The 26,304-nt window shown below is 56.0% G+C and overlaps 1 protein-coding gene across 5 annotated transcripts in view; it reads left to right on the forward strand.

Annotated features, from left to right (window-relative positions):
• The first annotated feature begins 267 nt into the window (after window positions 1-267).
• STK32C (serine/threonine kinase 32C) overlaps window positions 268-26,304 on the forward strand; it is an 85,286-nt gene continuing 59,249 nt past the window's right edge. For 3 of the 5 annotated variants that reach the window (XR_009005741.1, XM_057531583.1, XM_057531582.1), the window contains exon 1: window positions 2,517-2,682. Coding sequence is in view for 3 of the 5 variants with exons in the window: in XM_057531583.1 (XP_057387566.1) it covers window positions 2,622-2,682 (61 nt within the window). In the remaining 2 variants the exon portion in view is untranslated. Of the gene's footprint in view, window positions 389-2,269; window positions 2,683-26,304 lie in introns of those variants that run through there. The other 2 variants (XM_007173318.3, XM_057531581.1) reach the window with 2 other exon arrangements.

The raw sequence follows: 26,304 nt of genomic DNA on the forward strand, positions 1-26,304 counted from the left end.
TGCACATGCCCTGTCTAAGCAGGCACTCGCTGTCCCCCAGAGACACTGGCCGCTTTCTGCCCTCGCACACACTCATTTCAATCTCAGGGACAGTGTCATCACAGCTCCTGGGCCCCAGGCCTTCACAAGGTCACTTGCTCGGACCCCTGCCGACCGCCCCAGCTGCAGCAGTCCTGTGATCACGCACTGCCCACGATCCTGTGTGGGCGCTCCCATATGCTGTGTGTTGTGGACACGTTTATCTGGTTACTGAGTCACTGACAGTCCCCTGTCACTGGCACAGGACGGAGAAGGCCCTGTCCTCACCCTGCTGAAGTTCCTGATCATTGTGGGCACCCCTGGGCACAGGGACACTTTGCTGGCCTCACTGCCCACTCCCCGTTCACAGGTAAGTCCCTCCCAGGCCCCTAGAACTTCACAGTGGCCCTCGGTGGAGTGCGGCAGCCTGGTCTGCTCTCGGGTGAGGCAGCTCCTGACCTTTGCGCTGTCTCCTGCCCACTCTGCACCCCTTGCTCTCAGCCTGCCTGGGGCGACACCCTGCCTCGGTGCCCCCCGTCTTCAGAAACATTCCTTCACTCGCTGCTGCCCCAGAAGGATGGCTACAGAGCCCCTCCTCTGTGCCGGCGCTGAGCTGGGTGCCTTCAACACGCTGACCGGGAGAGGGCAATGGTAGGGGGGAGCCATGTTCCGAGAGCGGCTGCAGCTCAGGATAAGGAGGCTGAGCCCAGCCTGGGAGCCCAGAGCCCAGGGAACCTGCCTCCCTGGAGTTTAACTCAAGACTGGATGCGCGGCAGGTGGTCGTCGGCCAGGTTATGCTGCGGTAAATGCACCTCCCAAATCTGGAGGGCTTCCCACAGTGGCTGATTTCTCCCTTGTTCTGTGCATCCACTGCTAGTTGGAAGGTGGTCCCCAAGTGATGGGGACTCCCTCTTAGCCAAGGGGGCATGTATGGCCAGTCTGAACACTGGCTCCTAAAGTGTGGCTCAGAAATGACGCAGATCACCTCTGCTCACATTTCATTGGTCAAGCAGGCCACAATGGTCAAGGGGCTCCACCGAATTTCAAAGGTGGGGTCGGGGACAAGCGTAGTTCTACCTCGGGCAGGAGACGGGAAGCGGGAACAGCCAAGACTGAGTGCCACAACCTGGGGTGAGGGGCCGAGTCAGGTGAGGGGCTGTGAGGGAAGGACAGAGCCCAGGGTGGCTGAAAGATGTCCACGGAGGGACGGGCGGTGGCGGGAGAGACCCGCAGGGCCTGGTGCCTTGGCCTGCAAGCCGGGTGGGTGGTCCTCTGTCATGGCGGGGCGGGGGTGGGTGGTCCTCTGTCATGGAGGGGCAGCGGAAGGCCCTTTCAGGACTTCCTGGGGGAGGAAGGAACCGCCAGCTCTGCGGGCAGAACCTAAGGAGGCAAAGGCTTCCAAAAGTCTGAGTAAGACAACTCATAACGAAACAATTCTTCAGTGAAAAAGTATTAGGCGCAGGGAGCTGGGCGGTACTGAGAGTCTTCTCCTGGGTCGTTGGCTGTGCAGAGCGCTTTATCCGCGAGGCCAATCGAATGTGGGGAGGCGCATCGAGGTCAAATCGCGCCTCGGACCCGCCCCCCCCATACGCTGCACAAGGTCCCCGGGCGGCCTGAGGCGCGGGCCATCGCCAAGGGGTTCCGCTCGGGAACCGTGCCGGGCGGACTACACTGAGAGCCGGACTGGAGACCCAACCAAGGGTACCCCGAGAGCGCAGGCGCGTGTGCCCAGCGTCGCCGTGACCCCGGGCGCGCCCGTGCGTGCGTGTGCGCGCGCGCTCGCTGTCAGGCTCTGGGCCGGCCGACCGGAGTGGGGCTCGCGAACCGGGCCCGCCCCCACCCCGCCACCTCCCTCCCTCCCTTGGCGGTGCAGCCCGGACCCGGGACCGCGCGTCCTGACACCGACCCGGCCTCGGCCCCCGCACAGCCGTTTCCCGCCGCCCCATTCCGGGTCCCGCGCGTGGTCTCGCCGAGGGCAGAGCCGCAGGATGAGGATTAAGGCTCCCCCGGGTCGGGCGGCAGCAGTCCGCAAGCCACCTTTGTTCACAAAGGCCAAGGGGACCCCCCTCCTTCTCTCCTGTCTCTGCCGCCGCGTCGTTGTGCGCTGCATCCGCCCCTACTGAGGCGGGCGGCGGGTACCCGTAGCCGCTCGCCTCACCCCGCTCCGGCCCCGCCCCGTCTCCGCCCCCGGCGCTCACTCCGCCCGGACTCCTTCCCGCCGGCCCCGCCCTGGCCCCGCCCCCGCGCGCTAGCGTTCGGCGGAGCCGCCCGGGCGGGCAGGACCCGCGAACGCCGAGCCAGGGGCGCAAGGCGAGCGCTGCCAGTCGCTCTAGCTCCTGCTCCCCGCCCGGCAGGCGGGTCATGTCCCGGGCTCTGGCCGCGGCGCGCACTCCGGCCCGGCCATGAGGAGCGGCGCCGAGCGCAGGGGCAGCAGCGCCGCGGCGCCCCCCGGCTCGCCGCCCCCCGGCCGCGCGCGCCCCGCCGGCCCCGACGCGCCCCCCGCCCCGCCGCCGCCCGCCGCGGGCCAGCCCCGGGCCAGGGACACGGGCGATGCTCGCGCGCAGCCGCGCCCCCTGTTTCCGTGGAGCAAGTGGAAGAAGAGGATGGGCTCGTCCATGTCGGCGGCCACCGCGCGGAGGCCGGTGTTTGACGACAAGGAGGACGGTGAGAACGGCCGCGGCGGAGACTCCGGGCCGCTCGCGGGGACAGCGTTGGGACCCGCGCCGTCTGGGGACTCGGCGCGCGCTCGCAGCGGGGCCGCGGCGGGAGGATTTCCGCGGGTCGGGGCACCAAGGCCTCCGGGTGGGAAGGCGTCAGGGGCGTCTCGGTTTCCGAGGAAACTCGCGAACGGTGCTTGCGGTGCCCACGCATGTCTTCCGTGTCCAGTGGCGGCGCGACGGGCGGAGTAGGCCGGCCGGCCCTGCGGGGTGAGGGTCTGCGGTCGGTAGGCGCGAAGGCCCCCGCAGTAGCGAGGGCGCTGTGTTTGCATTTTCCTTTCCTGCGAGGTGTGAGCGCTCGGTTGTTACTCTGCACCTGAGGTGTGCCGAGTTTGCGAAGGGAGATGCCTGCCCCACAGGTGGCGCGGGGGCCCGTCCCTCGGAGATCTCAGTGTAGGTGACGGCGCCGCGTGGCTGCCGGCGTGCCCACGTTTGCACTCAGATGTGCGGTGGAGGCTTGCCTTTGTGCAAAGACCTGCCCTTTTGGGAACTAGTTTGCCCTCAGGTCCCCCTGCAGGTAAAGCTAGTGACCCGGAGGTGGGCGCTGGTGGAAAGCAGGAAAGGCCCGCAGGCACGCCTCCTGGAGCCCTGCTGGGCACCGGCCCTTTCACTTAGCACCCTCGGGAAAGGTGGCTGTGCAGCGTCCGCCCCTGAGGCACTGTGATACTTTCACAGGCAGACATACAGCTCTTCTCTGCAGATGTCATGCAGATAAGTTAAATGCTACAAGATGACACATTTGATGTTTTTTTGACATTTTCTTAAAATAGTCGAAATATGCATTTTTCATTTGTAGGCAGCCTGCAGAAGTAGGATGGATCTTTTATAATTTTAGAGCACAGCTCAGCGAAAGAGCCCAAGCTATTTATTTCTGGTAAATAATTTAAGCATTATAGGAAATTACAATAATACGCCCTCAGGCCAGTGTTGGAGAATGTGCAGGCCACGTGGGCTGTCCTCACAGACAGCGATACGGGGCCTGTTGCTGGGGGGGGGCCTGGGCTCGGATGAGCCTGGCCCCCGTCATCGGGGAGGGGCATGGAGCCTGGACTTGCTGGAGGGGCATTCAGGACCAGCCACGCCCACTCAGTGTGTTCTGGGGAGACCTGTCCTCGTGTTCTGAACTTTGGAACACAGCTCACTGCTGGGAGTGTTTCATATGTTATATGTTTTTGTTTTTAGAGTAAATATTCAAAGTGGAGAAAGCCCAGAGTGAATTAGGAACTAATCAAGAAGCAGATTTGCACCTAGCTTCTGGCCGCACGATGAGAAAACGTCTGAGAAATACATCAGATGTCTGATTTCAGTACTTGCTGGTGTCAGTTGAGAGCTGGCCACTCTTTCATTTCTTAGCATTATGCTCCCCAAGGCAGGTGATGTAGAAAGAGAGAAATTGAGGTAGCACAGTGGCTGCCTTCAGCTTTGAAAGGTAGAATTTTTCTACCTGTTCGCAGTGTGTTATGTCTCAGAATCCAAGGATCGTTAAAGAGGGACCAAGAGCACAGAATCCATTTATGCTGCTCGCAATCTGATTTGAGAATTATTTAACACGACCCCCTTCTCCCCACCCCGTCCCCATTTGCCTGAAGCAGGACGGCAGAGGTGCCAGGCTTCAGCTACAGGTGCTCGCTCTTTAGCACATGTGCCCATCAATCACCTGCTCATCCCGGGGCATGGTGGCCACATCTCCAAACTGAACACAGCACGAGACTTACCTGGGCTTTGTTTGGTCAGATTAGGATGCCAAGCCTGGCCCTGGTCCAGTGGCCGTGGATGTGATCTGGGTGGGCGGCCACTTTGTTCCACTTTTATTCCATGTTTTCACGTTATCGTCAGGGCGCACAGGGCTTGGGAATCACAGTACGTGTTTGCAGAGAGAATGTTGTGCAGCTCTTGGCCTGAAGGCTGTGGGTTTATTTAGGCAGAAGGAGTGGGGTTTGGAAAGGCGGAAGGCCAGTCTTTCAAGAGGGGAAAGGCTGCACCCCACCTTTCTTTCAGGGGGTGAAGTCATCCCCCCAGACAGGGTCCCACACTTCCTCGGCCCCGTGCAGGGTGAGCTGAAAGAGGTGACGGTGCTGTGCTGAGGACGTGCATTTACTGGGACTGCACGGTTGCCATGGCGATGTGAGACCTTCTGATGAATTTTTTAGATTAAAATACCCAATTAATATATCAGATTTGGTATGCAGAGAAAAGGAAAAGAGAAAATAAGAGCGCAGTTTAACAGAGTGCCAGGTAGATTCCAACTAAAAAGCGGAGTTATGACACATAGGATCTTAAATGTCCCCTTCCCTGTTAACCCTGAGGTGCCTGGGCCACTGTCCTTATTTGGCAGGTGTTGGGTGCATGTTCAGAATTCTCTGGGCTTCCTCCTCACACCAGAACCAAGGGGCCCCTTTCCTCTTCCCGAAACCCCATGCCTCCTCCTGTGCGACCCCTTTCGGGCTTCAGGAGCAGTTGATTTAGGGGTTGACCTTGCTCGGGACCTGCCCCAGTGCTGCGGGGTGCTGGGCAGGCCCCTTCATTCCTCTCGTCTGGGTGTCCCCACGAGGGTGCTGAGCGGGGTTCCATCACTTTCTGCCGAGCAGCTCTGTAACCGGTAACTGGGGGGCACCCGCCCTTCTCAGCAGTCTGGCTAGTCTCAAACCTAACATGGTATTAGCTTGCTAGTGGGGGGCAACTAATCACCGAGAAGGTTTGCCTTTGCCCAGACAACTGGAAATAAGGGGGCCCTCGAGGGCTGGAATGCCTGGCCTGGGTGTGTTGGGTGGGGTGGGCAGTAAGGTGGGACACGGGGCTACCAGAGTCTCATAACCTTTTTCAAAATTTATAAAACCTTTGTTTTTTTAATTATAGAAGCATTAAAGGGTATAAATTTGTGAAAGAGTTTAAGACTTTGCTAAAATTGTCCTATATAGGAAAACGAAGACATCAGTAATTTCAGCACTGAGACCTATTAGCGTACTCTGCCCCAGCCTTCTTCTAGGAATGTACTCACACATCAGCCATGTAGAAACAGTCTTTACGTCTTTGATACAGAAATGGGATCATGCTCCGTATACGGTTTTGTCTTAACCTGCGTTTTTTACTTAGCAGCGTGTCATGACCGTCTTATAGATCTGCAGCATCCTTTGTTGGCTAAATTTACAATAGTGCTTCTCAGCCCTGTGAACTAGACTCAAAGGATGCTCTTAAAAACTGTGGATGCCTCCCCCGGAAATTCAGGTTGAATTTGTTGGGGTGGAGTTGGGGGGCGCTGGAGCTCAGGCACCAGTACGTAAACAATTTACCAGTGAGCCTCCTTGTATGTTCATCTTTGTACACCTGACATTATTTCCTTAGGATAACTTCCTAGGAATGACATCGACGGGTCAGAAGAGTGTGCACGTAGAGTGGCTTGGTGCCGCTGGCCAGCTCCCTTGGAGACGGGCAGTCCCGGCACAAGACGTGGCTGTCCTGGACGGTTGTTACGTGGTGGTGACCAGATGGGTGTGGCAGCTGCAGGTGCGGGGTGCCCAGACGAAGGAGGAGGTGCGGAGACCAGTAGCAGACAAGGAAACATGAATAGATACAGTGAGCGGCAGGAGGGGCCAGAGGAGAGAGGAAGAGGGAGGCCTGTGTCCGCGGTGGCTGGCCGGGAGGGAGGTCCTGTTTGCCGGCTCTCGGAGCGCACGGAAGACCTCTTTCTCCGATCCTCACCACCTTTGGGTGTTAGTGGGGTCTATTTTTGGACCGTCTGAAAGGTAGAAAGATTGTAGTAGTGCTCCGAGTCTCTTTGGTTACCAGTGAGGTTGGTAATGTTTTTCTTTCCATGTTTGGGGCGTTTGTGCTCTTCTTTCCTGAATTGCCAGCTCTTACCCCTGACCTGTGCTTCCTGTTGGGATGTTTGCTGCCCGGTTTCTTTTCACGGTTCCCAGTATATAACGGCATGCCCCGGAGCAGTCATTTATCTTTCTCTGTTGCTAATTTTTTTCCGTGTGGGTGTGCTTAGTTTTTGTGTGGTCAGATTCATCAAGATCTTCCTTTCTGGCAGTTTCCGGCCTTGGTGCCCTGTTACACCAAGCACAAGTGATACTCATTCAACTTACAAACCTGCACCTGCACTTTCTTCTAGTACTTCTGTGGTTTCACTTTTCATGTTGCAAATTTTGGTCAGTTTGGACTCACGCTGGCCACAGTGAGAATGGTTTCCTCCCGTGGGTCCTGCTCTTGCTTAGGTTGGGCGTGTTCATTGCCTGTTTCGGTCGAATTGTGAACGAGATCTTTGCACCCACCACATTCCACCCTGGTTAGTGCTGGTATGAAGGAAAGCTTAACTTTGAAAATTATCCGTCCCGCGTGTGGTTGCTGTGCTAAGCCTCCCGTTAGTCCTCATGGCTTTTGAGTTGATTTTCCCAGGCTTCCTGGGTGGTCGGTCGTGTCACCTGCCAACAAGGGCTCGGTGACTTTACGGTGCGTACGCCCACTCTTCCCCGTCGTGTGCCCAGGGCTCACGGGCAGCGGAGAGCGGTGCTGAGTGCATGGGGGGCTGACCCGATTGTGCTGATGGGGCCGTGGTTCCAAAGTGACAGTCTAGCCCTGTTTACTGAGTCTTTGTCCAGTGGTGCGTGGACCTGGGTTTTAATAGGTGTCTCTTCCCTTCCCTCCTGACCCTGGGAAGAGGGGGTGGCTGGCGATGGGGGTGGCAGCTCTCTGTGTGGCCCAGGCTCGGGCTGATGGCAGTTCACACCCTGTCCCCTGCAACGCGGGGGCCTTGGTGGCCAGCAGCCTCATGGCTGCAGACCCTGGGTTCCTTTACCAGCTGGCAGCAACGGTGCAGAGGCCTCCGGTGCAGGGGTGGGCATTTGGGTTCAAGGTGGGGAGGAGGCGTGTGGTCCCGGCTGGCCTTGCACCCCTGCTCCTGGATTCCCTGGGTTCCCACATGCATTGCCAGGTGTCCCGGCGGGGCCGTTGGGTGGCGCTGAGTTTGCTGTGTTCCTGTGGCTGACGAGGCTGGTCTGGGATGGACTTGGGACCCACTGTTGTACTTTTTTATGTAACAAATGTCAGCTCTGCACGTCTATCCATCTGGCTGTGTGTTTTAAAATGCTAAAAATAAGTTGATTTTCTTTTAAAAATTGAACCACCCATCCTTCCGGTTGAGAAGCAATGCAAGGATGCATTGGAGGTAAGTTTTGTTCAGGGCTTCTCTTTGAGGATGGAGCCTCCCAAGGCCCCAAGATGGTCTGAGGGAGGCAAAGCCACGGACAAGCAGTTGTTCGGAACAGGGTCGGGGCAGCTCACAGTAGCTCCCAAACTGTCAGGGCCCCCAGTCCCCTGGGGACCTTGTGACAGTGCAGATTCTGATTCAGCGGGTCTCGGGGGGGGCCTCGGGGTCTGCGTTCCCATCCGTCCCCAGACGGTGCTGGACACGGAGAGGACACGCTCTGGGTGGGAGGGCTTAGCGAGGACCCAGCAGGCGGATGGTGGAGTGGGAGTGGGAACCCACGGGGCGTGGTCCCCAAGGCACCGGCCCGATGCGCAGAGAGCAGCAGGGGGCCGCCTGCCCTGGCGCTCCGCGGGGCCATGGCAGTGGTGTTGGCGATGGATGGGAGTTTCCAAAGCTACTGCTCGCCCTTCGTCTGGAGACGGGCTGGCTCTTCCTGCAGAGGCATCTCATTTAGTTTTGTTCTTACTTCTGTGTCGTTCTTTTTCTCTGGCGTCGCCTGCTACACACGTACCCAAAACATCAGTAGCATTTTGTATCCTGCATTTTCAGCTGACGCTACAGCCTGAACTTCTTCCTTTGCGATGACTAGGACTCAGCAATGTCCTCTGAATCTCACCCAGATGAGGCAGAGGACGCGCTACCAGAGGCAGGTGGCCCCGGGCTGTGTGGACAGCCCCTTCTGGTCGCTGTGTCCTCTTGTCCTGGCTGCACTGAGAGTCCAGCCCCACGCCCGGGACGTGCCCTGTTCTAGGCCACCCCAGGCGGGACCTTCCCGGGGGCCTGTGTTCAGGGTCTGTGCTCCGTGGCCCTGGCCCCGATTCCCCTGTCAGTAGGAAGCTCAGAACCAGATTTGGTGTTCGTTCACCTTAGTGTGGGACCAGGCCTTCTACCTGGTGTCATTTTTCCTTCCCCATCAGATTCTTCCTCCTCATTTGAAAAAGACCTAGAACTTTGGGTTTCTTCCTACCTGCCTCGCTCTGCTATCTCTGTATAACTCTAGGTAGAAATAAGGCTTTGGTAACCAGTGTTTCTACGGGCCGGTGAGGGTCTGGTGAGTGCTGAGCCTGGCTGTTCCCGCAAGCTGTGTGCACGCCCCCTCCAGCCCTGCTCCTGTCCCCCGGGTCGGGTCAACACGCCGTCCACGATGGCTCCTCTCTGGGGCCTCCTTCCCGCCTGGGAGGTGGGCGCACGCTGACCAGCGCCCTGCAGAACACACTGGGCTCCCCTCTCTTCCCCAGACACTGGCTGGGGCCAGCGTGCTGAATGATTTTAATGCTCAGGATTGGAGACGAAAAAAAAAAAAAAAAATTGGAGACAATTTGGGAGAAGCTACAATTAATAAAATTATTGTTATTTTCAAAAACTGGGAAGCCTGCTTCATCAAAAACTTTTTTTGTTTTTTAAATGAAAGCTTCTTTCTTTCTTTATTTATTTTTGGCAGTGTTGGGTCTTCGTTTCTGTGCGAGGGCTTTCTCTAGTTGCGGCGAGCGGGGGCCACTCTTCATCGCGGTGCGCGGGACTCTCACTGTCGCGGCCTCTCTTGTTGCGGAGCACAGGCTCCAGACGCGCAGGCTCAGTAGCTGTGGCTCACGGACCTAGTTGCTCCGCGGCATGTGGGATCTTCCCGGACCAGGGCTCGAACCCGTGTCCCCTGCATTGGCAGGCAGATTCTCAACGACTGCGCCACCAGGGAAGCCCCCAAAACTGTTTTGCCCGTTGACCTGAGATCTATTATCTAAAAACCAAGGCAGCTGACCGAGATCCGTGTGGCTCCGTCCAGCCCCACGTGGGTCATTTGTCCCCACCCTCCGCGTCCCCAGGTGTGACGCGGGAGCCTGAGGTGGCCTCCAGCACGCGGCCCGTGCAGGCGTGGCCCCAGTCGGCGCTGTGCAGACCCGGCTTGGTGTTCTTTAAGTCGTGAAGCCAAGGAGATGATGTGGGTGAGAGTCAGCATCGCCCCCAGTTTATTAAAAATAGGAGCTGAGCACATTCAGATTGCTGGTGTTTAAACGCTGACTTGGCAGGTCTCTGCCCTCACATCGCGGCTCTTCCTTCACACGCACCAGGCGGGGCTTTGCCACCGAAGCCAGAGACGGGCAGCTTTGCGCTCGTGTGTCTGTGAGTCTGTTAGGCCTGGCAGGACGCTCAGCCTTCTCGGGCACCAGGAACCCCCCCACCCCCGCCCCGAGCAGGGTCCGAGGTGCTCAGTGCCGTCCTCCCGGGCCCTGCATGGGACTCGAGCCCGTTTCCAGAGCACCCGGGCCCTGGGAGCCAGGAGCGGGGTCTTGGTCCCGGTAGCTCAGACCGGACACTGTTTTATTATTTATTGCTGGTAATAAAAACCCCCCAAACTTAGTGACTTAGCAACGACCATTTTTATCATTTCTCAAGATTCTGTGACCTGGGAATCTGGACAGGGCCCATGGGGGTGGGTCCCCTGCTCCACGTGCCACCTGCGGAGCCGGAACGTGCTTGGTGGCTTCCCGTTCATGGTGCCTTGTGACGGCTCAGAGGCCTCAGGCTGGTGGAAGCCTCCGCGGGAGTCGTGTCCCGGGGGTGGGGGGGTGTCCTTGGGGGGCTGTCCGTGGGGTCTCAGTTCCCGCTGGTGGCTGCCGGATCAGTTATCTATGACCTCTTAACACATTGCCCCAGAACGTAGCGGCGTAAAGCGACACACATCACGTCCTTGTTTTGGGAGTTGGTAACTCTCGGGGGTGGCTCAGATCCCGGGCCCGCGCTGCACTGTTCCAGGAGCCCCCTGTGGCTGTCCTGGGGTCATGTTTGTTTGCATTGTCCCCGATTCTTTCCTTTTTTTTCTCCGTGTCAGGGTCCTCTTGTGTTTCTGAAATCATATTTTAGCTCCTCAGGCAGAAAGGATAATTTGCAAAGTTAGCACAGGACAGAGAGAGGAGAAAAGGAGGAAGATAAGACAGAAAGGAGGGAAGATGCAGAGAAAAGGGGGGGTAAAAAAATCACACGCTGAAGAAAGGGTTGGGCCCCAGCGTCCATGGGCTTGTGCATGGGCTGGCGTGGCCCTGCCTGGTGGCAGATCTGCCCAGTGCTGCAGGCAGTGGCAGCTGAGACGGAGCAGCGGGTGGGCAGCGTGGGGTGCGTGGCTGCCGCCCCGGGCGTCTGGGGACGAAGCGGAGAAGGGAGGCCCGGGCGCTGTGCCCCGTGCAACTAGAGTCGGGCGGTGGACCCTCAGCTGTGTGGACCCCGAGACTCCCTTCCCAGAGCCCACAGCACTTGGAATGTGCCGAAAGGAAGGGGCTTAGCCGACAAAGAGCCCCCGGAGCTGGGCCTGGCGCAGACCCTGTGCTGGTGCGGGGGGTGTGAACCATCAGAGCAGGAAGTGGTGGGAGGGACCGAGAATTTGGGGTCAACTCCTGCTGTCCCAGGCTGCCCCCCGACGACCTCAGCCCCCCCGCACCCCACGCTGCCCTGGGCTCCTCTCCAGGGTCACTGACCTTACGGGAATCAGCGGGCGTGAGCCTGCGGCTACTGCAGCCTCACCGTGGCCGCGCACCCGTGGATCCCCTCCTGTCCGGTGAGCAGGCATCATTATTAATAGTGTCTCCTTTCGCTCTTAGACGTGTCCCAGTTTGGATGATAGATTATACGGCTGCCCATCTAGCTGCCAGACACTGTTGCCAGATGATCCTTTTTTCCTTTATAGCTTTTTATTATATAACGGAAAGGGACAAGAAAAATATTAAGACTTTCAGTGTCTTATGTAATCTCACCACTATTATAACAACCCTTTGCACTTTTTCATATCGCCTTCCAATCCATACTTGAATACATACAAAATACCTATTACTTTTAAAAAACTTTTTTAAAGTAAACTTTGTTTAGAACATTTTAGCTTTACAGAAAAGTTGTGAAGGTGGTACAGAGGGTTCTTATATACCCCACGCTAGTTTCCCCTAACGTTAATATTGTACCTTTCTCATAACTAGGGAACCAGTGGTGAGACATAGTTGTACTAGTCAGGGTTCTCTAGACAAACAGACCAATAGAATAATAGCGTGTGTGTGTGTGTGCGTGTGTGTGTGTGTGTGCATGTGTGTGTGCATGCGCGTGTGTGCGTGCGTGCGTGTGTGTGCATATGTGTGTGTGCGTGCGCGTGTGTGTGCGTGTGTGTGTGTGTACACACACATGCTTACATACACGTATTTAAGGAGATTTATTACGAGGAATTGGCTCAGGCAGCTATGGAGCCAAGAAGTCCCACAACCTGCCGTGTGCGAGCTGGAGCCCCCGGGGAGCCTGTGCAGTGATTCAGGGCGAGTCTGAAGGCCTGAGACCCCGGGGAGCCGATGGTGTGGTCCCAGCCTGAGAGCAGGAGAGGATGAGACCAGGGGTCCCTGCTCAGCAGGGCGGCAGGAGAGGGGAGCCTCCCTCCTTCCTCCGCCTTCTGCTCTGTTGAGGCTTCAGGGCACTGGTTGACGCCCACCCACATCTGGGAGAGCCACCTACCCTACTGGGTCCCGGGTTCAACTGCTAATCTCATCCGGAAACGCCCTCACAGACACGCCCAGAACACTTTAATCTGGGTGCCCAGGGCCAGTCAAGGTGACGTGTGAAATCTCTCAGTAACTGAAGTCGTAGTTTATTCAGGTTTGACTTGTTTTTACTAAATATCCTTTTTCTGTTCTAGGATCCCACCCAGAATCCCACATGACATTTAGTTGTCCCTCTTTAGGCTCCTGTGAGCTGTGACAGTTTCTCAGACTTCCCTTCTTTTTTTTTTATTAATTAATTTTTTATTTTTGGCTGTGTTGGGTCTTCGTTTCTGTGCGAGGGCTTTCTCTAGTTGCGGCAAGTGGGGGCCACTCTTCATCGCAGTGCGCGGGCCTCTCACTATCGCGGTTTCTCTTGTTGTGGCTCACGGGCTCTAGAGCGCAGGCTCAGTAGTTGTGGTGCACAGGTTTAGTTGCTCTGCGGCATGTGGGATCTTCCCAGACCAGGGCTCGAACCCGTGTCCCCTGCATTGGCAGGCAGACTCTCAACCACTGCGCCACCAGGGAAGCCCTGACTTTCCTTCTTTTGATGACCTTGACAGTTTTGAGAATAACTGGTCGGGTATTTTGCAGAATATCCTTCCGCTGGGATTTGTGAGATTTTTCTCATGGTTAGACTTGGGTTATGGGTCTTTGGGAGGAAAACCACAGGAAAAGTGCCCTTCTCGCCACGTCCTGTCAAGGTATGTACTCTCAGCACGACTTAGTGCTGCTGTTGCTGACCTTGATCACCTGGCCGGGGTCCTGTCTGTCAGGGGTCTCTGCTGTCAGGTTACTCGCCCCCCCTCCCCACCCCTGTCCACACTGTGCTCTTTGGAAGGAAGTTACACTGCACTGCCCACACTTAAAGGGTGGGGGGGTTAAGGTCCACCTCCTTTAGAGGAAGGTAGTTACATAAAATTATTTGGAATTCTTCTGCACAGAAGATTTGTGTATTCTTCCCATTTACTTTGTTATTCAGTCATTCATTTGAACCCATATGGACTCATGGATATTTGTTTTATGCTTTGCATTATGATTCAATACCATTGTGTTTTGTTTATTTATTTTTTGCTCAAATCGTCCAGCTTTAGCCATTGGAAGCTCTTCAGTTGGCTCCTGTGTCCCTTTGGCCTGCTGTCCTCACTGTTTTCTGCCTTTGCTTCTCTCTGAGCACTTCCTTACTTTCTGCGATTAGAAGATGCTCTAGGCTCATCATGTATATTCCCTGACCCAACCGTAGAATCAGCCAGTTCTCCAAGGAGCCCTGGTCCTTCTACTGGGGAAGGTGTTAGAAACCAAGATCTGGGTGCCAGGTGTGCTCACCGTTACTGGGAGATAATGATCTTTTAAAGCACAGAGCTATGTAAAATAGATAGCTAGTGGGAAGCAGCTGCATAGCACAGGGAGATCAGCTCGGTGCTTCGTGACCACCTAGAGGGGTGGGATAGGGAGGGTGGGAGGGAGGGAGACGCAAGAGGGAGGAGATATGGGGATATATGTATATGTATAGCTGATTCACTTTGTTATAAAGCAGAAACTAACACACCATTGTAAAGCAGTTATACTCCAATAAAGATGTTAAAAAAAAAACAAAGCACAGAGCTGATCACACTGCTCCCTGGCGTAAGGCTCTGGTGTCCGCCATCACTGCATTCGTTTAACTGAATGTACCTACTGTGCACCTACTCTGTACGCTGCAGGCGGGAGGGAGTGTGAATTGATACAGCCACTTGGGAAACTGAGTGGTGCACCATTTCTGGGAGAGAGCACAGCCCTGACGTCCAGGAGCTAGCCTGGACCTCGCCGCTGGCCCTGGCATTCTCCTGCTGCACATAAACGATTTCACAGAGCCCCCGCAACAGACCCCTCTGACCGTGGTGGGTCAAGACAAACACAAGACCCCTCCGTAATCCTTCTGGAACACAGGCAGAAACATGACGATTGTCCAGGCCCAGATGACCAGACTCCCTGTGTCCTGGCCGCTGCTTTGCCAGTTGCAGCTCTTGCTTCACTCCTTCTCAGCCTCTGTAGTGGGGTTAAGATGCCCAATCATAAAGTCACGCAGCCTCCAGACAGTGTGGGGCCGTGCTGCTTGAACCCTCCTGAAGGTCACTGACACGAGCCCAAACCCTGACTCTCGCTGAGATGCCCGTTCTCCCTGTTGCAAGGACAGTACACGGCTGTGTGCAGCCTTAAGCTGTCTCTGCTGGTCTTTGGCTGGGGGCATGGACACCTGCAGCCCAGGATTGCATTCCTAGGTGGGACCCATCCAAACGTGTACATCCGTGCGCCCAAAGACGCACACACGGGAATCCATACGGCACTACGTGTGGTAGCCAGAAGCTGGAACCGGACCAAGCGTCCACCGACGTTACTCGGACGAGTGAGTCCTCGGGTCTTCTTTCAGTGCATCCTCTGTACCGTGAGAGTGAAGGCCTCATGGCCGCACCCCACACGGTGCACCTCTTAACCTGCTGCCGAGGGAGCGAGGGTCCCCGCTGCTGACTCCGTTTGTGTGACAAGCACAGAAACCGCCGAGGTGCTGGTCTGTGCCACAAGATGTCAAGCCCATGTCCCCCTGGGGGGGGCACCAGGGTCCCCTATTGTTTGAGCTGAACGCTTGTCAGATGTGCACTTTTTCTGCGTGTTTGTTATACTCTCATCAAAAGTTTATAAGAATATTTTAAAAACCCCACTAGTGCCCAGCCTCCCACCCGGCAGTTCTGGGGCTGGGGAAGAGCTGTCCAAGGTACCGGCTCTGGGCGGGAGGAGAGAGGCCTGCAGGTCAGGCTCCGGGGGCTCCAGGGCTGAGCTTGAGCTGTGCACTGGGCCGAGTGCACGTTTCGTAACTGTTGACCCGTCACATCACAGGCTCCCAAGGTGGACAGGAGTGAACCATGTGTTTTGGTGTCCCCAGGGTAGAGACGAATGCCAGGCGTGCAGAATACATTCGATGTGTGGCTGGGGAGAGAACAAACAACCTGCTTCATGCTTCCCGTATTGAGAAAGCTTTGCTTGATGCTGTGGCCTGATTCCTTTGCTCCCCATTTTCAGCAAAACTCTTTGACAGCACTTTGTTCTCTCAGGTGGCAGTCCTGCCCTGCGATGCTCCCCTGAGTCTACAGGAGCCAGGATTTGTCCCCATGGCCTCACAGCCCTAGTGCGGGTCCCCTGCATGGGGCGAAGTCTGACGCCCGGTTCTCAGCTCTGTTGTCCTGGACCCACGGCAGAGCTTGACCCTCTGGGCCCCTCCCAGCTTCCCTGTCTTCCCGCAGCTTCCAGGACGCCCACTGCCCTGCTGTTCCTTCTCGGCCCCTCTTAGGACCCTTCTCCCCTCCCCGCCATGGTGACGCTGGAGCACCTGGGGCCCCTGCCCGCTCCCTCCTTTTCTGCTGCGCTCACGCGGACAGTCTCACAGTTTCAAGTATCATCCATATGCCGGCGACTCCCGGTTTTATCTCCAGCCCGGACCTGCTTCACACGTTCCAGACTGTTCTGTCCAGTCTCTGGCTCCTATGTCACAGATACCTCCTTGAACACATTCACACCTGCACCCCTGCAGTCTCCTGACTCGCTGACCTCATCCTTCCAAGTGCCCCTAGACCCATCCGTGAGCCCTCTTCCACTTGGCAGCCCCTCCCTGCCCTTCAAGTCACCTTGGCTCTACCTTCCAGAGCATGGGCTGCCTGTGTCCCTCCCTCCCAGAGGCCCCGGGCACCGTGTCCCCGCTCCCTCCACCTGCACCCAGCACCCTGGTCCCCACCCCTCCTCCTGCACCCGGCTCCCTGGTCCCCGCCCCTCCTCCTGCACCCAGCACCCTGGTCCCCGCCCCTCCTCCTGCACCCAGCACCCTGGTCCCCGCCCCTCCTCCTGCACCCGGCTCCCTGGTCCCCGCCCCTCCACCTGCACCGAGCACCCTGGTCCCCGCCCTTCCTCCTGCACCCAGCACCCTGGTCCCCCCCCCCTCCACCTGCACCCAGCACCCTAGTCCCCGCCCCTCCTCCTGCACCCGGCACCCTGGTCCCCGCCCCTCCTCCTGCACCCGGCACCCTGGTCCCCGCCCCTCCACCTGCACCCAGCACCCTGGTCCCCACCCCTCCTCCTGCACCCAGCACCCTGGTCCCCACCCCTCCTCCTGCACCCGGCTCCCTGGTCCCCGCCCCTCCTCCTGCACCCAGCACCTGGTCCCCACCCCTCCTCCTGCACCCAGCACCCTGGTCCCCGCCCCTCCACGTGGCCTGAGCACCAGGACTGCGCCCCTCCGCGTGTGCCTCTGCTCTCTGCAGGGCAGTGTGTCCCAAGGGGCATCCCCTCGTTCTCTGCTGGGAGGCCGGAGTGATGCTCTCTACTGGGCATCCACCACGCCAATGGCCCACCTAGCACCCAGGGGTGGCTCTCCGTGTGGCATCTGCCCACAGCTCCTGCCCAGAGCATCGCATGGCCCGCTCTCCCCAGAGGCCAGGAGAGCAGCCGGCCAAGTGTTTTGGCAGCAGGGTGGGGCAGTGATTTGGCCAGAGCACGGACCACCATGTCTCCTTCAAGCCTTTGCACGTCCTTCTCCCAGGAGACCCACTTTACAATTGTGCCTGGGGACCCACCGGGCCCCTGCCAGGCCCCTGTCCTGCTTTGCTTTCTGGGCACTTACCCTGGCAACTGTGTACTGCATAGCCTGTGACATCTGCGTTCATCTCAGCCCCTGGCCCCAGGGCGAACATCCCACGAGGCGGGGTTTTACGTCCTGGGTTCCTTCCTGTATCTCACGTGACTCGACATCACCTGGGTAGGGCAGGCACCGAGTGAACACGGGGTGAGGGGGGCTGTATGCCCATGACTCTCCTGAAGGGCCCGCTTCAGGGCAAGCAGTAAGACTCCTCAGAGAGAGGCCTTCCAGGACCCTCACTCCCCCCGGACAGCACGACCACTCTGCTGAATTAAGGCCCAGGGCACACTGTTCCTTCAACAGTGCTTTCTGTGTCAGGTGGCAAGGGCCCTGGCCTTGTGGGGCCAGGCAGAGGGTGACCCCACCTCCCTGGGCAGCAGGAGCCGATGTCCCTTTGGACAGTCAGACCTGGGCTTCCGTCCTTGCTGACTCTGTTCCCCCTTCTCTGACGGACGTGCTTTCTGTTCTGGGCTGTCGGAACATTTAGGTCAGGCCCGCGGGTCACTCGGAGAAACAGGCCCAGAAAGCTTGGCGTTCGGACAAGTCGCGGAGCAGCATCTGCAGGGCCAGGGCGGTGCCCGGGCCGTTTGAAGGGGGCACAGATGTGATGGAGGGGCTTCGGCAGCTGCGGGCGCCACTGCCCCGAGTTAGGCTGGAAGCTCTTGCACGTGGGCTGGTTACGAAACACACGTCTGACTGGAGCCGAGTCTGGTCGATGGGCTGCCCGCATGCAGGGCCGGGGCGGCCTCCCTCCGCAGAGGGTCCTGGGGCTGGCAGTGCCTGGCTGTGCCCGCAGGACCCCCGGACGTCCACAGGCCTGAGAGTGGAGGCTGCCCTGTGCTGCCTGGAGCGGGGCCGCTTCCCACCCGGGCAGAGGCAGCAGTGCTGGCGTCGGGCCCGATCGCCCCGGGGGGCAGGGCCGTGCTGTGCACGGTGGGGGGGGGGGCGGGGGGCGCTGTCAGCAGCTGACTCTGATGCAGGAGCACACCCCGCTCCGTGCTCCTGACAACTCATCATGCCTCCAGGCATTGCCACGTGTCCCCTGGGGGTGACACCGCCCCCAGCAGTGAGAACACGGCGCTTCGCTTTTCTGTGGCTGCAGCTGGGGAGTGCGTGGAGGCCGTAGCTGCCGGGCTGGGGCGGGCGGTGTCGCTCCCGAGCGCCTTTGGGAGTCCCTGCCCCTGGCCAGGCTTCTGGGGCCAGAAAGGTGCAGACGGGGCGGAAGACGCTCCGAGAAGCGTTGGCCTCCGTGGGTGTCAGCCCCAGGCCAGGCCCCAGGTCCCCCAGTGTCCCCTGCACCAGGCACCACAGCCTGGCCTCGCGTGGCTCATTTTGCCAACTCCAGCGCCTGCTTTGGGGGGCTCCAGGGTTGAGAACTCTAAGGGCACCTGGGCTCTGCCTGGGGTTCTGGGGTTAACGTGGGTGTGCCTGTGAGCGCCGGCATGTGTGTGAATGTGTGTGTCTGGGGGGTGCACGCCGAGGCCAGGCTCACATGGTGCTGCCCTGGCCTCCCGCCTTCGTGGACCCCTTGTCCCCGTGCAGGTGCAGGTGCCGTGGTGGCGCTGGCCTTCCCGGGGCGGGGGTGGGGTGGGCAGCCCTCGTGGGCTGCCGCCGCCGATGTTCTGTTTCCTTGCGTCTTGAAGGAGTGGCTGGAGTCGTCGAGGCCCTGGGAGGTTCCGTCTCTGAAGGACCCCATGGTCTCCTGCAGGGGAAGCCCTGGACGTGGGGCGAGGCCCAGGGTTTGGGTGGGGAGGCAAGGCTGGCGACTGACCCCGTGTGGGGCTCTGCCTCCTGCCCCCTTCTCTGCTGGGATGGCAGGGGCGTGGAGACCCACTCCCTCCCACTGGAGCGTCCAGTCTGCCGGGGCTGCAGGTTAGGAATGGCCGTCTCGTGCACACAGGCAGTCCTGGAGCCCGCACGGGCTGTGTCTACGAGCTCTGAGGCCGGAGGCTCCGCGCCGAGCTGCAGGGAAGGTCAGAGCCACAGGCGGCAGGTCGCAGAGCTGTACATCGGGCTGGGAGGCAAGGTTTGTTCAGCACAGCTTAATTTGGGGCTTATCACTTCCAAGGGCAGGGACTTGTCCTGCCCGCACTCCCCCAGGGATGACACACATCTTCGGGCCCCGTGTGTGCAGCCTTGGAGTGAGAGCACTGTGGGCTGAGAGGGCCAAGGGGGCAGTGGTCACCTGGAGCCAGGCGGGGTCGGCCTGGCCTTGGACCTACGGGGCTGTGTCCAGTGGAATCTCAAGAAGCCTTTACAAAACGAACTCAAGTTGCTTTTAATTTTAAAAAAAAGCAATGCTCCAGAGAACGCAGGTTCACTCATGTGCAGATGTGTTAATTGAAAGGTTCAGAAGGTTTGTTAATTACACTTCCATCAGCAGTTCCTTCTCTCCCAAGTGCACTCACTTTCCATCTTGTCAACGAACAAATGATGCGCTCCCGCAGGACAGGCGTCAAAGGGAGTGAGGTGGGGGCAGTTCTGAGATGGGTTGTGCCTCTGCCCCTGGGCCTCCTGGTGTTGGGGGCCTGGGGTGGGTGGCCCTGGGTGGGTGACCCTGGATGGATGTCCTGGATGGGGTGGTCCTGGTGTGCTGGTCCCGGGTGGGGCGGCCCTGGGTGGGTGGCCCTGGTATGGGACCCAGGCCAGTGCAGAGACACCTTCTCTAGGGGTTTTTCTCCACTTCTGGAAGAGGCACGGTGGCGGGGCTGCCTTGTGTTCACTCTGGACTCCACAGGGCCTGGCACCTAAGAAGCTCTCAGTAAATGCTTGTTGGATTTAACTAAACTGGACAGAAAGAGACAAGGGAGGAGTCAATGTGGGTGTGCTTAGACCAGCCCCAGCTGGGGGCATTGTGACCGACGGGTGTCGCCATCTCCTCCAGGGACTGTTATGGAGCATGCCGGGGGCAGACGCAGCCCAGCCCTGCTCTCCTTTCTGGATGGGTCCTGGGGGTGCTCATGGGGTCTGGGGTAAAGGCATCTGCTGGCCAGAGGGCAGCCAGCTGGTACTGCAGAGGCTCTGCAGGATCTGTCCAGCAGGCGTGGCCACATCGGTTGCTGTGGAGGACTATACAGATATCCAAAAATTATGCCTCTTATGTTGGCAGATGAGGGGCATTTCCAAACGTGATGAACAAAATAAACAAAGAGAAAGTTTGGTCTTAGGAATATCTGCATTTCCCTGATGACTAAGGCTGTAGATGACTCATTTGCTGATTGGCCCTTTGTGCAGTTATTGTGTGAAGTGACTGTTCAAGTCTCTCACCCATTTTGTGTTGTGTGTGTGTCATTAATATCGAGTTGTAAGAGTTCCTTAAACATTCTGGATTCAAGTCCTTGGATGGATGTGTTTTGATTAGTGCCTGTTTTGATTAGTCATTTCTGTGTCTTGTCTAGGAAATCCTTGTTTACCCTAACGTCAAGTTTGGATCTAGGATAACTTTCAAATTAATTTTTGTGTGGAGTGTGAGGCAGGGGAGTTCATTTTTCCCTGTGTGGATACCCATTTATTTCAGCACCATTCTTTGAAGAGACTTTTCTTTCTTTGCTGGATTACTTCGGCAACTTTGTCAAAAGTCAGTTGATCTACATATGTAAGTTTATTTCTGGAGTCTCTTTTTGTCTTTCCTTATACTGATGACACACCATCTTTGTTATTGTAGCTTTATAGTAAATCTTTTTTTTTTTTTTTTTTAAGGATTTTCTTATTTATTTATTTATTTATTTATTTATTTTTGGCTGTGTTGGGTCTTCGGTTCGTGCGAGGGCTTTCTCCAGTTGCGGCAAGCGGGGGCCACTCTTCATCGCGGTGCGGGGACCGCTCTTCATCGCGGTGCGCGGGCCTTTCTCCATCGCGGCCCCTCCCGTCGCGGGGCACAGGCTCCAGACGCGTAGGCTCAGCAATTGTGGCTCACGGGCCCAGCCGCTCCGCGGCATGTGGGATCTTCCCAGACCAGGGCTCGAACCCGTGTCCCCTGCATTAGCAGGCAGATTCTCAACCACTGCGCCACCAGGGAAGCCCTATAGTAAATCTTGAAATGAGGTAGCGTACATCATCCAACCTTGTTCATTTTCCACATTTATTTTGGCAATTCTAGATCCTTTGTATTTTCTTACAAATTTTGAATCAGCTTGCCCATTTCTACAAAAATGTCTGCAGATATTTTGATTGGGATTGTATTAAATCTACAAATCAGTTTTAGGGAGCATGGACATCTTAGTGATACTGAGTCTTCAATCCATGAACATGGTATGTCTCTCCATTTATTTAGGTCTGCTTTAGTTTCTCTCAGCAATCGGTTGCAGTTTTCAGTAAACAGGTCTTGTACATCTTTTATTAAATGTATTTCCCAGTATTTTATGTTTATTTGATGCTGTTATAAGTGGCATTATTTTTATAGTTTTGTTCTTAGATTTTTTCGTTGCTGGTACATAGAAATAGAGTTATTTAAAATCAGTTTTATTGAAGTGTAATTAACATAAAACAAAATTAATCAATTCTAAGGATGTGATTCAATGAGTTTTGACAGATGTATATAGTCGTATAACCACCACTGCAGTCAAGTGTGGAGTCTCTCTACCACCCCAGGAAGTTTCCCTGCATCCCTTGACAGCCAATCTAGTCATGTGCTGGGAGGTGGGAACCAGTGCTGCATTTCGTATCACTCCCTTTCAGTTCTTAATGGTGATTCTGGAAAAGGAGACATTTTTAATTTTGGTGAAGTCCAGTTTTTCATCAGTTTCTTCCTTTATGGTTTGTTCCTTTTGTGTCCTTTCTAGGAAATATTTACCTAACTCATGGTCATAAAGATTTTTTTCCCTTTGTTCTAGAACTTCTATGGGTTTTTTTTAGCTGTTAATTTTGTTTATGCCCCATTTCAAGTTGATTTTTGTATTGATAGGAAGTAAGGGCCAAGGTTCTGTCTCTTCTTTCCTCCCCCCATTCCTCCCTCCCTCCCTCCCTCCCTCCTCCTCCCCATTTCCTCTCCTTTCCCTCTTTCCCCCTCTTCCTCTTCCTTCTGCTTTGCCATATGATGTCTGTTTGATCCAGAACCACTTGTTGAAATGACCATCCTTTCCCCCATTGAAGTTCCTTGGCATCTTTCTTGAGAGTCAGTTGAACTTATAATCATGGGCCTATTTCTGGACTCTATTCTGTTCCATTGATCTCTCTCTATCTTTACGCCAATACCACACTGTATTGATTATTGTAGCTTTAAAATAGGTCTTGAAAGCTGATATGTTTGCCCTCCAACTTTGTTCTTTTTCCAAATTGTTTTGACTCTCCTAGATTCTTTGCCTTTCTATGTATATTTTAGAATCAGTTTGTCAATTCCTAAAATAAGCTGGCTGAGATATTGATTGGGATTGCATGAAACTGTTGGTCAGTTAAAAAAGAATGGACCTCTTAACATTTTGAGTTTTCCAGTCCATGAACATGGCATGCCATGCATTTATTCTGGTCTTTGATTTCTGTCAGCATGGCTTCATAGTTTTCAGTGTGCAGGGACTGCACATATTTTAACTTATCCCTACATATTTTACGTTTTTAAAAAATAAGTTGTTGCATATTGACTGTATCCTAAAACCCTGCTGAACACGCCTATTCTAGTGTCTTATTTTTAGATTTCCTAGGGTTTTCTATGTCACTTGTGAATAAAAGACAGATGTATTTCTTCCTTTTTACAACTTTATGCCTTTTCATCCTGTCTAGACATCCAACACAAGGTTGAAGAGAGGTGGTGGGAGCAGACATCCTTGCCTTTTTCCTGATCTTAGGGAGAAAGTGTTCAATATTTCACGAATAAGTACGATGTCAGGGACTTCCCCGGTGGCGCAGTGGTTAAGAATCCACCTGCCAATGCAGGGGACACGGGTTCGAGCCCTGGTCCGGGAAGATCCCACATGCTGTGGAGCAACTGGGCCTGTGCGCCACAACTACTGAGCCTGCGCTCTAGAGCCCGCGTGCCACAGCTACTGAAACCCGCACACCTAGAGCCCATGCTCCACAACAAGAGAAGCCACCGCAATGAGAAGCCTGCGCACCGCAACGAAGTGTGGCCCCCGCTTGCTGCAACTAGAGAAAGCCCACATGCAGCAACAAAGACCCAAAAATAAAAAAAAATTAAAATTAAAAAAAAAAGTATGATGTCAGCTGAGCTTTTTCAAAGATTCCCTTATCAGATTGAGGAAGTGTCCTTCTTTTCGTAGTGTGCTGAGTTTTTTGTTTTTAAGTCATTAATGGTTGTTGAATTTTGCCAGATGCTTTTTCTGTATCTGTGGAGATAACCTCCTTTATTCTGCCAATGTGTTAAACTGCACTGGTTGACTTTGGAACAGTATTCCAGTCTCACATTGTTAGGGTCATGTTTAGATATTGCTGAATTCCATTTGCTAATATTTCATGATTTTTACATTTATACTCACTAGGGATATTGGTCTAGATTTTCTTTTCTTGTGATGTCCTTGTCTGGTTTTGGTATCAGGTTTATGCCAGCCTCATAAAAGGGGTTGGAGGTGTTCCCTCCTCCTCTGTTTCCTGAAAAAGTTTGTGTGAGGTTGGTGTTATTTCTCTGTTAAATGTTTGCTAAATGTCACCAGTGAAGCCATTTGAGCCTGGAATTTTCTTTGTGGGAAGATTTTAATGACGAATTCGCTTTCTTTGATAGATATGGGGTATTCAGAGTTTCCATTTCTCCTCGTGTTGGTTTTGGTAATTTGTGTCTTTCAAGGAATGGAATTTATCCCATTCATCCAAGTTGTTGTGTTTGTTGGCATAAAGTGGTTATTTTTCTTTCAGTGTCTGTAGTGATGCCTCAGTTTTACTCCTGATGTCAGTGTTTCATGTTTTCTCTCTTTTTCTGTCTATCAGTGACAAAGAGGAATGATGAAATCTATAGCTCTGTTGGTGAGTTTGTTTCCTCCTTTCGTTCTGTTGGTTTTGCTTCATATATTTGGTCTGATTTTGGCTGCATACACATTTGCTACTGCTGTGTCCTTTGGATGACTTGAACCTTTTATCCCTAAGAAATGTCTGATAATGTTCCTTGGCTTAAAGTCTCCTTTGATGTTAATATGGCTTCCTGGTTCTTTAGTTGGTGCTTGTGTGAGCAACCGTTTTCCACCCTTAACCTCTCACCTCTGTACATTTAAGTGGGAAGTGGTATCTTTATAAATAGCACATGGTTGACACTTGCTTTTTAAAATCCAGCCTGAAAATGCCTGCTTTTTAATTGGAATGTTAATCCATTTACTTGAACATAATTGTCCATACATCTAAGGCTACAATCTTGCCATTTTTTCTACTTTTCCATTTGTTATCCCCATCGATTGTTTATCTTCAGTCTCCCATGTTAGAACGTAGACCCCTTGAGGGGAGGGGATTGTTCCTTGAGTACATACACTGAATCCCCCCCTCTGTGGGATGGGTGGTCCCGGTGCTGCAGCCCTCGGGCTGTTTATGTGCATGGAAGAGGCCACGTGGTCAGCAGTGTCTGTGCGGGGTGCCCGCACTGTCCTGTGCCCCCACCTCCAGCCACGCCTCCTCACCCGCACGGCTGATGTCCGTGCCTCTCCTTGTAGCCCAGCGAGCCCCTGGCTAGGTATGCGGTCTGGGTGGTCTCAGGCCTCTTTAACACCATATCCTGGCGTCCGTGAGATGCCTCCCTTCCCTCGGCCAGTGGGGACCCGAGGCTGCAGATGCCCAGAAAGTCCACAGCAGTGAGTCCCAGAATCTGGAGAAACTGCGACAAAGGAGGGCATGTCTGCACCAGACAGCTGCTGGTCCTGAGCCGCTGGCTCCCGTCGGGAGGGGCGCACCCTCTGCTCCTTCGGCGCCTGTGGCCGTGGTGGTGGCTGGGGGCGGGGGCTGGGCAGGGCCTGCTGGATGCCTCAGGGAGAAGCGGGCGCCATCTGGGACCGTGGGGAGGAGAGGTGGGCGGCGACAGCTGGCCGTGTCCACGCCGTCACCGCCGCGGCGGAGCCAGACTGCATGCTGTCACCGAGCCCTCGGCTCCCTGTCCCTGGGGCGCTGGGTCATCTCCATGACAGCCTCCGTCTGCACCGTCCTCTCCCTGCAGAGGCCTGGGCTCGCAGCAGACGCTGGGGCTCGGAAAGCCGGCGGGCCCTCCGGGCTTCTCCGGCTGGTGGGGAGAACGGTGCCCTCCACCTACTCCAGGTAGCAGGCTGCCCCCTCGCCTGCCTCCTCGGCGCCCGAGGAGTATGGGGGGCCGCTTCCAGAGGAGGCCGGACGCTCCCCAACACGTGCCAGGAGCTCCCGCCTTCCTTCCGCGTGGCCCCGGGCCGGCCCAGCACGATGCTCCCTTCCCTTTGGTTGTGTCTGCCCGTTTTGGGCCCCGGGGGAAGGGCGTCCGGGCTGCTGGGCCACACGTCCAGGAAAGCCCGCCGGGGCACCAGCTCAGCCTTGGATCCTTGGAAGCTTTGAGCCTCAGTGACATTTCCTGTTCGAGTAACCCCTTCACCCGCCAGCCCTGCCCTGCTCCGCTCCATGTCCGGGGCCCGAAGCCGCTCCGTGTGGAGTGAAAGGGGGGCCTTTCCAGGGCTGCTTCGCACGGTTCGCAGATGCTGAGACGAGCAGGCCCCGCCCTGGGTCTGAGGCCTCGGCTGAGGGCCGCTTGTGCCCGGTCCGGCCCCCACCCCTTCCCACCCCACGTGGCCCCCACCTGTGCTGCCCGGGCCTCACCCTTCTCTCCCCTGGGCGCCCGCACCGGCTTTCCTGAGTGGTGGGTGTCTGTGCTGATGGTGGCCCATTGTGTGGGGGGGGGCAGAGGATGTGAGCACCCTGGACCCAGAGAACTCAGAACAGGGCCAGCCTCCTCAGCCTCAGCCTCCAAGGGGTGCGCTCAGGGCCTGGAAGTGGACCAGCCAAGCTGTCATTTACACGTCCCGTGCCTTCTCCCAGGGACACTGCACCTTCCCTCTGGCGACAGATAGGAGCAGCAGAATCCCCTCCTCCGGCTGAGTTCCCTCACGCAGTGGCAACTGGCGGCCAGGACATTTAGCTGGTGGCCCCTGGGCTCATCGCTGGTTAACCGAGTGATCAGAATGCCCTTCGCTGCATCTTCCTGTCGGTCCTTGCCTTTACTATGTTTCTCTCAAGCGGGGGCATCAGTGTGCTCCTTCGTACGTTAACCTCCCCCCACCACGAGCCTGAGGCCATCAGGTCCCCAGGCAC

The sequence above is a fragment of the Balaenoptera acutorostrata genome, chromosome 16 (genome assembly GCF_949987535.1).
Source record: "Balaenoptera acutorostrata chromosome 16, mBalAcu1.1, whole genome shotgun sequence".
In the NCBI taxonomy this organism is placed as follows: Eukaryota; Metazoa; Chordata; class Mammalia; order Artiodactyla; family Balaenopteridae; genus Balaenoptera; species Balaenoptera acutorostrata.